This window comes from Triturus cristatus, chromosome 2_2 (genome assembly GCF_964204655.1).
Source record: "Triturus cristatus chromosome 2_2, aTriCri1.1, whole genome shotgun sequence".
Taxonomy (NCBI): Eukaryota; Metazoa; Chordata; class Amphibia; order Caudata; family Salamandridae; genus Triturus; species Triturus cristatus.
The window spans coordinates 989,194,535-989,209,967 of record NC_140582.1 but is presented as its reverse complement, the minus strand read 5'-3'; the positions used below and the strand labels follow the sequence as shown (position 1 = coordinate 989,209,967).

The following is a 15,433-nucleotide window of genomic DNA, read 5'->3' as shown; positions in this document are numbered from 1 at the left end:
CCAGACGCCATCCAGCAACAAGCGCCGAGCAAGTGGAAAACAAGGAGGCCAGGAAACCCCCAACCGGAGGAGGAACCCCCCCCGCAGCATCAGGAAGCAAGGCAGAGACAGAGTGCAGAAAGACACGCAATGCCCCCAGCCCAGCAAGCAGGAACAGGGAGCGCCACAAGCCAGCATGGAAACACCCCAACCGGAACCAACCAGCAGACTGAGAGACCAGAGGATTCCGGGTCCTAGAGCACCAGAAGCGCCAGCAAGCAAGGCGAGAATATCACCGAAGCAGCCGCGCAGGTCCCCCAGCCAAGACAGCCGAAGCAGCCCACCGCGCACAGCCAGAACCAGCCAGGCAAGCACAGACCACATAGCCAGAGGAACAAGGAAAAAAAGCGGAGCCGCTATGCGGTACTCACCCCAGGGGCAGGAAAAGCACCCCAACAAGCGCCCTGCCCCCAAGAACCAGCCCAGGCGCCCTCCAAGACACCAGAGCTTGGCGATGAAGAGGACTGCAGCAACCGGCCAGAGACCGAACCCCCATCAAGGTCCGCCCATGCACCAACATCAGCAGGGGCTACCGGGAGGAAGGAAGGCGAGCAGCACCTCATCAAACCAGGCAGGGGGACCAGGAGCACCGCCCAGCGCAGCCCCTGGACCCCCAGAACAGTCACATCAGCGCGTCTTCCAGCCAGGCCAAGCCGTAGGAAGGTGTGCGCTGTAACCCGGAAGAATCCGGAGGTCCGGCGCCCCAGCCGCAAAGGGCCGGGCGCCAATCAACGCGACTCCCAGCAAGCCCGGCAGGCCAGGAGACGCGGAAACAGGACATCGAGGACAGCCCAGCAGCCCACGAGACATCCAAGGAAGAAACACATAGGTAAGTAACAGCACGTCCCATTCTGTCGGAAGACAGAAACAAAGAACAGGCTGCATGCTGGGCTGGTACCGCTTATGTACTCCCAGTGGGAGGGAGTGGGTTAGGTATCCCAGCATGCTCCTGTTCTTTTTTTCTGTCGCGAAGTTGGTAATCTCCACTTTGTAAGGAATGGGACGAGGACCGGAGGGACCTGGGGGTAATCATTGTGTATGTGACATTTATGTTTTTGAAAGGCATCAAGGAGGTTGGTGGTTTGAAGTGACAAATGTAACAAAATATGCACTTACTGGCTCCCTCCATTATTATTATTTGCAGCCCGACACAAGACATGTGTTGTTTACTCTGTATCAAAGTTCGATTGCCATTAAATATATAATACAATTTAACTTCAACACTTAGTGTTTGAAACAAGGGAATTTGAATTGAGGACTGGATATGTTCCCTGGCGTTACATCGGGTGTTATACTGTCAGCATTCGTTTTTATTAGCACTCCAGACTTTACATTTACCCACATAGGGCTGATTTTGAAAGAGTTTTGCGGTCACCAAGGCTGGAATTTTCAAAAAGGAAACAAAAAGTGTAGAGGTGAGAAAAGGAAAAAAACATTAATGAAAGGAAAAATGGAGAAAGGGTAACAAAAGGAAGGAAACCCCAACAGTGAGCCTCAGCAAACTGGAAATATGTTTTGTATTTTTTCATGGGCAAGCATTCAGAAGCCATTTTTTGTTTGGAGATTTTCTTTAAAACCCTATTTTATCATTAGCTACGAAAAAAGGTTTCTTAAGCCCAAACTCCCCTGAAAACCTCAAGGGACGGTGAGGTCCCTCTTTGCTCACAGGAGCTTTACAGGAATGGTCAAAGAGGGAGGTATTTTCATTTTCTGGATAATCCCTTGTCTGGCATTGATAAGCAGCGTGACAAGCTGGCACCTGAGGGTATCACGAGTAGGCCTGGGCCAAAATTTCGTTCCGTTCGCGGAAATTGCGATAATTTGACATTTTTGCGTTCCGCGGAGAGCGCGAAAATGTCAAAAATTCCGGTTTCCGCAGCTTGGCGATAATTTGTTTCTTGCTCGCGCTGTAAAATGATACATTCTCGCGCGCGCGCGATCGCCTTACCTGAATCCCTGCGTTCGCTGACAAGTTTTCTTGATCCGGTCGCGTTCTCCATGAGATGTTGTATTGTTTTTAGCCATTTGCGCTGTCTCGCGACAGTTCGCGCCCGCAGTGACGTCATGCGTCGCGCGATCACGTCTTTCTTCTCGCGATCATGCACCGCGAGAACAACTCAAAACAAGATGGCCGCGCCCGCAAGCAACCACATGGGTAAGTTGGCGACCCGCAACCATGCAGAAAATCTCGCGAACGTGCCGGAAAAAAACTTCCGCATCTTCGCGATATTTCTGCTTGTTTGCGATAATTTTAAACATTCTCGTGATAATTTGCGAAGGTTAATTCCGCAAATTCCGCCCACCCCTAATCACGAGGAGCTTGCACCAGGAAAGTGCGAGGACTCGTCCTCATCCTACACTTCCCATCGCTCTGTTTGTTTCACTCATTATCGGGCTCGTGGCCTGACTGCCGGAGACCATTAATTTGCACATAAATTCAATATCTCGCTCCAGCATTAGACCACTTAAATCCTTTGTCTTTGCTACCAATTGGCCTGTGACACTCACACAGTGCAAAACGAACTTGCACCACCGAGCGCCAGCCGCACACCGAAGCGTCCAGGACAAACCAATCAAACCTTTCACTGACTTGTACAGACATGGCAGACACTGAACATTGCAAAATAAACAGATACCACATTTCAGGTGCTCGTGAAGAAACTGCGGTCAGAAAACATTTAAGAACAAGCAGATTCCACAGTTCAATGACCTATGTGGCACGCTCAGGTAAAAGCAGAGTTAGTTACTTAATTGATTACTGCTTTTTTCAAGAAGCTTGCTGCTGCACGCTGCACGGCATGCTGCCACTTCAGTTAATTGTGCCGGACTGCTGGCTAGTGCGTAGTGCGGGCATGCGTGCGTGCCTCTTGACGATATGCATAGCTGCCAAGGTTTCAGATTACTATGTGTGACATTTTCATAATTTCAGTGTAATTAAGAGAGACATTCCAACAAATATGAGGGACACTTTCTCGTGAGCAAAATCAAGCAGTGAAGACGAGGGAATCATATAGATATCCGTAATTGCACCCATTTGAGTATAGCTGCTAATGTTTCAGATTGCTTATGAGTGACATTTTCATAGATTCAGTGGATTTATGAGTCATTCAACAACTAAATGTGTAGCACTTTTTTGCGACCAAAATCCTACAATGAAGTCTATGGAAATATACAAATATCAGAAATCACACTCATTTGAGCAAGAAGAAAGTCGAACTCTGCAGCATGTGCAGTTACTATTGTTTAATTTTTAAATAGCTATTACTTAATTTTTAAATAATCAGCACCCTCCACCCCAACCTCCGCTCCAGTTAGCGGCTGAACCATATGTAACAAAGAGACATCTGTGACAAATGCAGCTCCCCACTGAGTTCTCCACATACAATGCAGTTCAATACAATACAATATGCTGGTAGACTTTCTTTGCAGTAGGCATATTAACCCTCTGCGCTGCTTTATGGTCAAAGTGAAAACTGCCAGTAAACAAAACTCTGACCTCACTCGAGGAGGAACATTAATTACCTGACTTACCTCTAACTTAGCAAGTCTCACTGCGCTGGGAAAATCAAGGCTGCTGCTTCATAGTGCGACTGTCAAGCACGAATATTAAACACTTTTCACTAATAAATCAGCAAAACTGCTAGTTGAGACCTTAGATGGCCCTTCATTTACAGCACAGACAGACAAGTTAGTGTACCCATTTCCAAGGCACATGGCTATTCCGTGTTGGAGTCCCCTCTCCATTCTAATAACACAAACTTTTTAAATGTCAGCAGATTAATAAATGAATATCTGACTTACCTGAATCTCTTTACAGCTGTCAGAATGATCTACGGAGAAGAGCTGCAGGCGTGGCTCCGCATGGATCACTAGCCTGTCTCTTGTTCACAGTCAGACAGCAAGCTATGCTGCAGTGCAGCCTCAGCCTGTGCAACCTGCTCCCACTAAGAGACTCACGCTGGTGTGGTGAGTCCAGGGCATAAATTGGGCTCTGCCTGGGCAGGGCATGCACAGCAACAGCACAGGTCCAGGTCAGGAGGATGTGAGCAGGTGGTCAAACCTTAAACACCGGCTTCCTCCTTTAACTCTAGGCCTTGCAGCAGGCCTGGGATTGATTTCCTAGGTGCTTTGGAGCCCGACTGGCAGGCAGGAAATTCAACATCCTGCCACAGAATGCGCGCCAACCGGACATGGCTCCTCTGAAACAGTGTGTCCATGTGGGACCTGACGTGACCCCGGGAGCTGTAGCAGAAAGCAGGTTTGGCTGCGCTAGTTCAAAGAGCTTCTTGGTATAATTAAGTAAGCCTTCAATGCCACAAAAACAGCCCGGGTAATTGATGCCTTTCCTTAGGAAGATAGGTGCCTCTGCAGAGAGAGTATTGTCCGGGCGCCGACCCTCCCATAAAGTACGGGAAGTGTGTGAATCCTCAATCTGCTGCCCCTGCTTGCCCATGATAACATGTATATAATGAAAGCAATACCCTGCCCTGACTTTCCACTCAATATCTGGAATTGCTGCGCCTTTTCAAATCACGCGAGTGCACTAAAGCAGGCACAATTCATCTTACAAGAGGAGCAGTTTTAACACTATGATAAGGATCTGTGTCTGTGTCAGTAAGGTTACACATGCTCCTGCAGCTGCACAGGACCAAATCCAGCTCAAACAGTGGTCCGCCCACCGGCAAAACAGATGGAAGGCATGGATTTATTATCAGTTTAGCTCTTCACTAGAAAGACAGTTTCAACAGTTGTTTATATTGGCTGACACTGCACACACGTTGTGCAGCCGCTGATGTGAGCTGTAACTTGGCCCTGACTTCTAGACTCGGTCCTGATAAAAAAAGTGCTGGTGCTAAGCACCGGAAAGCACCGGCACAAATTAAGCACTGGTATGGCATCATTGTCGCTCCCTTGACTGACCTGATTTCTAGGAAGCAGCCAAGGAAAGTGATCTGGACTGAGAATTGACAGACTGCTTTTGATGCACTGAAGGCTGCAATGAGCATGGTTCCCATGTTGAAGGCACCCGACTTCTCCAAGGAATTTGCTGTGCAGACAGATGCTTCAGAGCATGGTGTGGGGGCAGTTCTAGCACATCTTAACGTAGAGGGCCTGGACCAACCTGTATCCTTAATTTGTAGGAGGTTACTTTCCAGGGAACAGAGGTGGAGTGAAATTGAGAGAGAAGCATTTGCTGTTGTCTGGGCATGAAAAAGCTAAGACCCTACTTGTTTGGGGCTCACTTTCAGGTTCAGACAGACCACAGGCCCTTCAGATGGTTAATACAGATGAGGGGTGAGAACCCAAAACTGTTAAGGTGCTCCATTTCCCTACAGGGGATGGATTTTACGGTGGAACACCACCCTGGTACAGAACATGCTGATGCTGAGGATTTGTCCATATCCTTCCGCCTTATTGATGAGAACTCCCATGAGGTTGGGTAGTTCTCCCTACTTTCAGCTGGAGAGGATACGTGTTAGGCCTGGCACCCTTGATGTTGTTATCCCTGTCTTTTTGTCTCGACCTCCTGTATTTTTGAAGTTATGCTAGACTTAATTTTTGTGGTTTTATGTACTCTGGGCACTTTACCACTGCTGATCAGACTAAAGGGCAAGTGCTACCTGTGTAAATTGGGATTCTAGCTCACCCATCAGCTGCCTTGTAACATTTTACAAGTGTAACTTTCAATTGGGAACAGCTAGAGATTTAGAGTTTGGGCTCTCTGAGCTCAGAATTTATAAGCACACCTTTTAGTAAAGGTGGTTTTTAAATTGTGTGTTTGGAAATGCCACTTTTATAAAGTTGCAAAAGAAGGCCCTAAAGGACAGATACCAGGACGGGCCGTATTCAATAAGTACAACAAAGGGAAACCCGGTATTCTGATCAATTAATGCAATTTCCTTATTGCAATAATCACACTAAATTATTTCATGTGATTGAGTCTTTTATTTAACTTTTTTTCTTTTTAGTGGCTTTTTATCTTTTCAAAGTTATGTACATTAAGAAGAATGTAGGTGCAAAAGACTTCTAATCCTTCTGGTCCAACACATATCAAAACAATTCCGCTATTTACAACTATTCACATATTTTTACAACATTTACCACGATATACATTACATACATTTGTCAAAAACAAATAACAAAAACATCAATATAGTTCATAAACCAATGACTTATTTGTGACTGATCAATACAAATTAATTCATTATAGCTGGTAAGTACAAATCAGTTCTTGAAACTGGGAACACAAATTGCATCCAACGTTCCTCATTATCTAACAACCCTTCTGTAATGGTCTTAATGCCTAATATTCCACATGCTGACACGTTTCAAGTCCCAGGGGACCTCCAGGGGCTCTCATCAGGGCTTCTCAGTTATGCACACATTGGTATGGTCTACAAAACAAAACAAATATGTCACTCTTCCTCCTGCCTCAACCTTACTCACTTCTCTTCAGTCTCCTAATTGGCCAAATGTACCCTACCTGCTAAACGAACGTTTTTTCGTCCGACTTGCCACTGTTTGGACAATAGGGGAACCGACTGGACTGACGCTCAACTTTTATGGGTGATGCGATTCTCAAAAGCACTTGATATCTTAAAAACCAACTGCCAAGTGCGTGATTCAATTTAGAAAATGGAAGGGAAGCATTTCAACAACCACTCTCTCCATTGCTTGATTTTATCACTATGACTCATGCATATTGCCCTCACCATTCTACATACCTGCCACGGTATGGGAAACCATTTGTTTCCGCCGCTCTTCACGACAGTGTTATAACCGCATTGTTTGCGTCCGTTCTATAAACAGAAGAACGCACCGGTCGTTAAACCGACAATCGTTTTATGGCTCATGTGAATTTCAACACTTTAGTCTTACAAACAAATGCGTACCTTACCGATACTCTCGTGTTTTCTCTCTACGGCCTGATTCTTCACTCGTTTTAATAGTGCAGCACTTGGCTATTTCTAAACAAAGAGCGAAAGGCACGGAGTTAGTGACACTTTCAACGTTTAACTATTACGTGGCAGCCGGTTCCTCTCCCCATCTACACTTACTTTTGCTCGGCAAAGGATCCCTCTACGCAGTCTCGTTCACAAGTAGCAGGGTCACATCCTGTTTGAGCTTCCTGTATTATAGTTGTAACTAGGATTTCTGGGACATGTAGTTCCACTAATCAATTAGCTCAAAACTCTTGACAACTCCGTCATTTCATTCAGCCCTGTATTTACACTATTAAATTCCAATATCAGATATGCTTCTTTTGTTAGAAGCACTGAGTCAATGTCCAATAGTCTTTTAGATGTATTAAGGGACACCAATACTGTCCACTTAAAATCTCTTTCTGTGTGTGCAGCCATCATAAAGTGATCCACCATGGGGGCAGTAAGCACTTTCTGTTTAATTCTGGACCTGTGCTGTGTAATTCTCTGATTGATTTGTTGATTGGTTTTCCCTATATAGATCTTACCACAGGGACAAATAACAGCATACACTACATTTTCTGATTTACAATATGTGAACATGGAATGTTTCCATTTAACATCCTGGTGGATGAACTCGGTGCCCTCAATAGTTGAATCGCACACGGAACAATTTCCACATTTGTGATGACCCTCCAATGGTTTCATAATCCACTGTGCTCGCTGATTGTTTTTCTGCTGCGTTTGGAAAATGTCTGCTCTGACAATTTCTTGGCCAATGCTTCTATTTTTCTTCATCGCAAAGAATGGCCGGGGAAATGAACATTGTAAATTTTGAAGTAAATGCCAATTGCGTAACATGATTTTCTAAATTTATTTGTGTCTGGTCCAAACGTGGAAACACACATTAGTCGTTCAAGCTGTGGTTTGTCTTTCTTCTGTAAAAATACCTCACGTGGGTTGTACCAGGCATTGCGTGTTTGAGCATTTTTTTGGGGTACCCTCTCTTTTTCATTTGTTCACAGAAATCAACAGCATAATGCTCAAAATCACTTTTTACAGAACTGTTCCTACTGATTCGCAATGGCTGGCCGTAAGGAAGATTGTCTTTTATGCCTTTCGGATGTGAACTACTGTGGTGCAAAATCGTATTTTTATCAGTGTCTTTCCGATGTAGTGAAACTGAGAGCTCATTTTCTACAGGGAAAACCTCAACGTCTAAGAATGTCAACTTAGTTTTACTTTTCATTAGACTGAATTTTATGTCTGAATGTCTAGAATTTAACCATCCATAAAAAATTTCAAACGCTTCAGCAGAGCCTGACCTCAGGCACAAGACATCGTCAATATAACAAAGCCATTGGGTGATATTACTCAAAAAAGGGTTATTGTGGAAAATAAATTTGTCCTCATATTGCGCCATGAAAAGAACCGCTATTCCTGGGCAAAGGGACATCCCATGGCGGTCCCCTTAGTCTGAATGTAGAAAACATCCTCAAATTTAAAATAATTATTTTTGAGGGCTACCTCTGCCAGTTCCGTTGGTACCCTATGGGCTGGTTGTTTTTTTCTAGATACAATTCAATGACCTCAAGGGCTTCATCCTGTGGTATCTGAGTATACAGGGAGGTGACATCAAGTGTCACCATCCACTGTTCCTGATCATTAAATCTTAAGCCTTCAATTTTCGAGATATAGTATCTCTTAAATATGACTGGACTTCATTTAGAAACGGTTTTAAGAAAATATCCACATACTTAGATAAGGGCTATAACAGGGAGTCACAGCCAGAGATGGTTGGACGTCCCGGGGGGTCACACAGTCTTTTATGGATCTTTGACAAGAAGTAGATCTCTGGAATCCTTGGATACTTTTTAGATACAAATTCGAATTCCTTGGGTCCCAGGAATCCTTGCTCAAAGCCATTTTTGAGTATCTCAGTAATCAGTTCTTGTATACCTCTAGTGGGATCTTCCTTCACTGAACGGTACAACTCCTGATCGTCTACCTGCCTCCTTCCCTCTTCCAAATACATTTCACGTGGCCAAATGTCTAGAGCGCCCCCTTTGTCTGCTTGTTTAATAACCACTGAGTTATCTTTTTTCAAATCACTAATGGCCTTTTGCTGATTCAGAGAAATGTTCCTTCGTACATACCCTTTACTTTTTTCCAACTGATTCAAAGAGGACATCACTACCTGCTCATACGCCACAATCTCTTTAGGGATATTGTGCGTAGGCGGGGTGAACCTGGATTTATTAGTAAGTCCTGGCACTTCTGCCTTTGCTTTATAATCTTCCCCAGCAAAGAATACCTTAAGTCGTATCTTTCGACAAAACTCAATGGCTTCCATTTTAAGTTTAGTAAAATCAGTTGACCTATTCGGTACAAATTTGAGGCCCAGTTCTAATACTGATTCTTCGTCCCGTGTATTCACTCTAGACTGTCACACGAAGGGAGTTGAGGTGTGCCCTGCATATCCTAATAGCCCATCACCTGGCTGATGGGCCTTCCTGAGCTGGAGTGGTGGGAGGAGCTGTCACTGGCACCTGAATAAGGCTGTGCTCTCACAATGCTCTCTCCACCCATCTGGAATGTGTCTGGAGTCAAGACCAGGCAGGACAAGAACTTGTGCGCTACAAAGACAATCCTTTGAAGAATGCCTACTTCAAAGGCCAAATGGAGAATAAGTAGGGGAATTAAAACCACAGAGTTTTAGAACATGTCTGGTTCAAGAGGAAACTCTTTCAAGGAGAAGAGCTGAAAAACTGTGAGAAGTACTGCACCTTTGCTGTGTGTTGCTTTGATGGGTTGGCCTGCAGTTCCTGCTTCTGCTTTGGAGAGAAAAAGGACTGGACTTTGCTTTTTATCCTGCTTGTGAAGTTTCTCCAAGTTCTTGTGTGTGTTTGCCTCCTATTAAGAAGTCTCCGGGCCAGCAAAGACTTCACCTGCAACATCCCTGAATCCACTGCTGGGAGATCTGACCTGCTTTGTGGTGCCAGTTCCGGTTCTAGGCCCTAGGAGGTTGTTTCTGCGGCAAAGATCTGCTTGAAACCATCAAAATTGATGCATCACTCTTCATTCGAATGCTGTAGTAAAATCATTTACTCATATCTATCATGACACAGATGAATTATGAGACACTAGTTCTCACAATTAGCACCTGCAGTACTAACTTTCTTATTATATAGAGAATAAGAAAGCTAGTACTGTATTCTTCCTATGAGAATGATATCGATGATGATAAAATCGTGAGCAAACTGGTGAGAACCTGCCAGCAGCTCCCTTGGTGTTGCGCACGTGAGATACTTTCTCATTTTTTCCTCACATTTTGTTTATTTTGCACCACAGATGTTGGTTGAGTGATTGTATACATGGCTGGATATTTTCACCGTTTGGAAATTAATACATATTTAGTTGTACGGCACTAAGGATTTTATGATAGTTCATGAGAAGAACTACTAATAAAGGAGTAATAGTCTTGTTACATTACCCTACCAGAAATCCTATGTAATTAATTGATCTAAAGGTGTGCCTTGTTGTTACCAGGTTTGTTTTGTTGTATTACAGATTGAGTGGAGGGTGGCCTGGTATACATTTTCCCTCTCAAACTCCTTTATTGAACACACTGTAACTCTACCAGAGTGGCTTTCTGGTCATACCAGCACTTCATCTCCTCCTGGCTTGCTTCTAGGTTCACCTGAGCGAATTTCCTGAAGTGTGAAGTTTAGGTTCTGAAGGCCAGCATGTAGCTAAATACATCCTGGGGAGTTTTCCTGGCAGCGGTTTCCCAGCCTTCCTTGACCAAACTGAGAGGTCCTCTCACAGGGTGCACATACAGAAGCTCAAAGGGATCGAACCCTAAAGATTTATGTGGTACCTCCCTGTATGCAAAGAGAAGGCATGGAAAGAGGACATCCCACTTATGCCTCATGGGTTCTGTTAGACCCTTGATCATGCCTTTTAGGGTTGGATTGAACCTTTCAACCAACCCATTACCTTGGGGGTGATAAGGAGTGGTGAACTTGTAAGTTATACCACACTCCTCCCAAAGGTATGTCATATACTTCGATATGAAATTGGTACCCCAGTCAGATACCACCTGTCTAGGGAACCCCATGCGGGAATAGATCCCTATTAACACCAGGCCCACCACTGGCGGCTTCGTTGTCCTGAGAGGGATAGCCTCTGAGTACCGGGTGGCATGGTCCAGCAAGACCAGGAGATACCTGTTGCCCATGGCTCCCTTGGGGTCCAGTGGACCCACAATGTCCATCCCATCCCTTTCAAAAGGGATGCCAACAACCAGAAAAGGTTGGAGAGGAGCCTTACACTTCCTCCGATTCTTACTGACTGCCTTCGCATTTGGGGCCAAAAGAATTGGGTGACAACCCTGTCAAAGGACTAGCCCTGCCCCAAATGTCCTGCCAAAGGCACGTCATGAGCCAGACCCAGTAGGAAGGTCCTGAAGTGCTGGGGTTCCACCAACACACAGGTTGACCCAGGCTCATCAAATTTAGGCTCGCAGTAGAGGAGACCATTCTCCCAGTAGATCCAGTGTGACCCAATCTGATCAGCTGCCTGATGTGCTGCCTGCTGCCGCAAACCCCTTAGAGAAGGGCATTCCCTCTGCTCCCACCAGAATTCTTCCCTGGTTGGACCACCTTTTTGCTGCCAATGGGTCAGCTCAGATATTTGTCCCAATTCAGCTACTTGCTCCCCTATGGGTACCGGGGCGCTATCCTCAAGGCCAGCCTCCTCCCAGACCGTGGGAACTTTAGGGGTGGGTTTTCCACACCCCTTGCCCTTTCTCTTAGCAGGCACCTGGGCCACTGTTTCAGGCTCCAGGTCCTTTTGATCACCCTTACTGGCTGCCATGGACTGTGTGGTCATGCATGCCCACCCTGGAAACCCAAGCATCTCCAAGTGCAACCTAAGCTCCACATCCTTCCACAAGGACTGCTCCAGGTTCTTACCTGGCAGACAATCTACAGGCATGGTAGGGCTCACAACACCCTCAAGGGACCTGATATCCCCCCATTTAAAGGGAACCTGAGCCTCCTTACACTGGCACTCTGAGTTGTCCACAGCAACTACTTGGTGAAATTCCCTGGGGACTACTTGCTCCTCAGAGACCAGATGACACCGGACTGAGGTCACACTGGCTCCAGTATTCAGACTGAGGTCACACTGGCTCCAGTATCTCTGAGAGCCTCTACCCATCTCCCATTAATGGTTACCCAGGCGCTGTACTTCTTAGTGTTTACAGGGACCTGGTTTCCTGGGACAATGTCACTATCCCCTAGTGAGACAAAGGTCATTTCTGCGAGAACCCCATCCTCTTCTGGGTACTCCTCCTCCCCAACCACTACACTAGCCAACACATTGGACTGCCTACCGGTGGGTGGCTGTGCCTTCATGGGGCACTTTTGATCCTCTTTACCCTGGCGACAAGTTTGGGGCCCTTTAAAGAACTCCTGTGCTTTACCCTTGTCCCCCCCATTCTTCTGCTGGGGACTCTGCCCACCTGCGGCGAAGTCTCCTCCATACACCTTCTAGTGGACCTAGGTAACCACCCTGTGATCCGCCTCCATGGCAAGCTTCCTGGGGTCAGTTAGCTTACTATTATGCCTGGGCTAAAATTCCGTTCCACTCGGGGAAATTGCGATAATTTGACATTTTTTTCGCGTTTTGCAGAGAGCGCGAAAATGTCAAAATTTATGCAATCCGCATCTTACCGGAATTTATTTTCTTGCTCGTGCTGTAAAAAAATACATTCTCGCGTGCGTGCGATCGCCTTACCTGAATCCCCGCGTTCGCCGACAAGTTTTCCCGATCCGGTCGCGTTCTCCACGAGATGTTGGATTGTTGGTAGCCATTTGCGCTGTCTCGCGACAGTTCGCGCCGCATTAATGTCATTTGTCGCGCGATCACGTCATTCATCGCGTGATCACGTCTTTCTTCTCGCGATCATGCACCGCAAGAGTATGAGATGCTTGAGATCTCGAACATGTCATTCTCCACCGCGAGCGAGAGCGTGAGGACGCGGGCACGTAATATTTATTTATTTATTTATTTATTTATTGGTTTATATAGCGCTAGAATCGACTCCAATGGAGTATCTCTGCGCTTTTCGGTAATCGGTAAACCAAGGACAAGATGATGGGGAGGCTAGATCTCATTCTTAAACAGCACAGTTTTAAGGAGTTTCCTGTAGGTAAGATGTTCCTTGCATTGTCTTAATGATAAAGGAAGTTTATTCCACAATGTGGGGCCAGTAATAGATAAAGCTTTATTCCCATGTCGGGCTTTTTTTGCACGAGGGATCACCAAGAGGAGGTTATTACTAGATCTTAGTGATCGGAGCAGAATGTAGGGAACAAATTTATTTTGTAAATAGACGGGCCCTTGACCATTTATGCATTTGTGGATAAGGCAACATATCTTAAATTTTATCCTCTGACGGATCGACAGCCAGTGTAGCTGATCCAGGAGGGGTTTGGAAGCAGTTCTGGGGGGGACATTAAGGACCAGGCGAGCTGCCGTGTTCTGAATGACCTGCAGTTTATTCAAAACACTTTCGTTGGCAGAAAGAAGCAGGCCATTGCAGTAGTCAATCCTACTTAAAACCAAGGTCTGGACCAAGGTTCTCTTACAGGAATCTGGCAAGAGGGGAAAGATTTTCCGTAACAAACTAATAGTGTAAAAGCAGATTCCTGAAGTGTAGTTGACATGTTGTTTGAAAAGCAAGTCCTGATCCAGACGAATCCCAAGGTTCTTCACAACCTGTTTAGGTTCAGGAACAATTCCCAGATCAGGCGGCCACCAGTCAGGGGTCCACAACATTTTTGCCTCACCAAACAACATTACTTCCGTTTTACTGACATTACACTGGAGAAAGTTGGAAGACATCCAGCGAGCCACTGCCTTCATGCCAGCAGAAAAGGAATTCTTCATCTCAGCGGAGAGGGTTTTGAAAGGAAAGAGAAGCTGGGTGTCATCAGCGTACGACACTGGAATGAAACCATATCTTCTCATCAATCTAGCCAATGGTGCTACATATATATTAAAAAGGGTTGGGCTCAAACAGGAGCCCTGGGGCACCCCCTTAGAAATCTCAATCTCCGCTGAGCGGTAGGAGTCCATAATAACCCTCTGGGAACGATTAAGGAGAAAGCTTTCCAGCCATTCGATGGCCCTATCCTTGATGCCAGCGTTCGATAACCGTTCAATAAGAATGGTATGTGAAACGGTATCGAACGCTGCTGAAAGATCTAAGAGCACAAGGATTACTGAAAAGCCCCTGTCCTGATACATCTGTAGGTCATCTGTGACAGACAGAAGAGTAGACTCCGTACTGTGTTTGGGCCTAAACCCTGACTGAGAATAGTCCAAGGCCCCCACAAGTTCGATGTAATTGGACAAGTGGTGATTGACATGTTTCTCAGCCAGTTTCCCTAAGAATGGTAATAGGGATATAGGCCTAAGATTGGTTAGGTCAGTCCATGGAATAGAAGTGTTTTTCCTAATGGGTCTGACCAAAGCTCGTTTCCAGTCTCTTGGTACAGTACCTGAGCTAAGTGAAAGATTGACCAATCCTTCAAATATAGGACAAAGTTGTTCGCTCAGGCCAGGTATGATCCTGGCCGGAATGTTATCATCAGGACTGCCACTTTTAATCTGAGAAGTGAGTAAAAGTGTTTCTTGTAGAGAAATAGATGGAAAGCATGTTAACATATGCTTTTTTTGCTTAGGTTCATCATCCATTTCAGATAACACTCTATCCATGGAGACACTTTTGTTGGCGCATATTATTTTATCATAAATAAGATCAATTTTTTTCGCAAAAAAGCATGAAATTTCCTCGCATAGCTGTTTGGAACCTAACTCAACAGATTCACATGCTGCAGGTTTGGTAAAGGTTTGTAGGATTTGATATAAAACCCTAGAAGAGTTTCCTGCAGCTGTGATTTGGGCTGTGATGTGGTTTTTGCGAGCAGTGCGAATAGCTTTATGATATATGCGTAGTGAGTCCCAGTATTTTGTTTTATCTTCCGCCAGGTGAGAAAGTCTCCACTTTTTTTCTAGTTTTCTAGCATTGAGTTTTAGTATCCTAAGGTTATCCGAAAACCAGATTTCCTGATTCTTGGTCGGTCTGGAGTTAAATCGCTTCAGAGGAGCAATTTTATCTATAGTTTGTGTAATGGCTCTATTAAATTTTTTAAGGGCAGAATCAATACATGTTTGTGTGGGATAGGAGGAAAAAATAAAGTTTTTCTTCAAAGTGCCATCATTAACTTTATGCCATTGTCTATATGTCCTGGGTAATGGGGCTGGGCGGGAGGAAATATCCCTCAAATGCTGAGTACAAAATTCAGCCAGGAAATGGTCAGTCCAACTAACCTGTTTAGCAGGTGAACAGGAAATCAATGAAAAATTAGAAAAAATCAGGTCCAAGGTGTGACCTGCCT

General features: G+C 45.2%; 1 protein-coding gene across 3 annotated transcripts in view; it reads right to left on the bottom strand.

Annotated features, from left to right (window-relative positions):
* CLNK (cytokine dependent hematopoietic cell linker) overlaps positions 1-15,433 on the bottom strand; it is a 1,059,843-nt gene that overhangs the window by 590,156 nt on the left and 454,254 nt on the right. Inside the window, exons 1-3 of one of the 3 annotated variants that reach the window (XM_085642413.1) lie at positions 7,098-7,144; positions 6,933-7,007; positions 6,765-6,839 (exon numbers count right to left, since the gene is read on the bottom strand). The exons of 1 other annotated variant lie outside the window; for it this stretch is intronic. In XM_085642413.1, coding sequence (XP_085498539.1) covers positions 6,765-6,786 — 22 coding nt within the window. In that variant the 5' untranslated portion in view covers positions 6,787-6,839; positions 6,933-7,007; positions 7,098-7,144. Of the gene's footprint in view, positions 1-6,764; positions 6,840-6,932; positions 7,008-7,097; positions 7,145-15,433 lie in introns of those variants that run through there. One more of the 3 variants, XM_085642414.1, reaches the window with a different exon arrangement.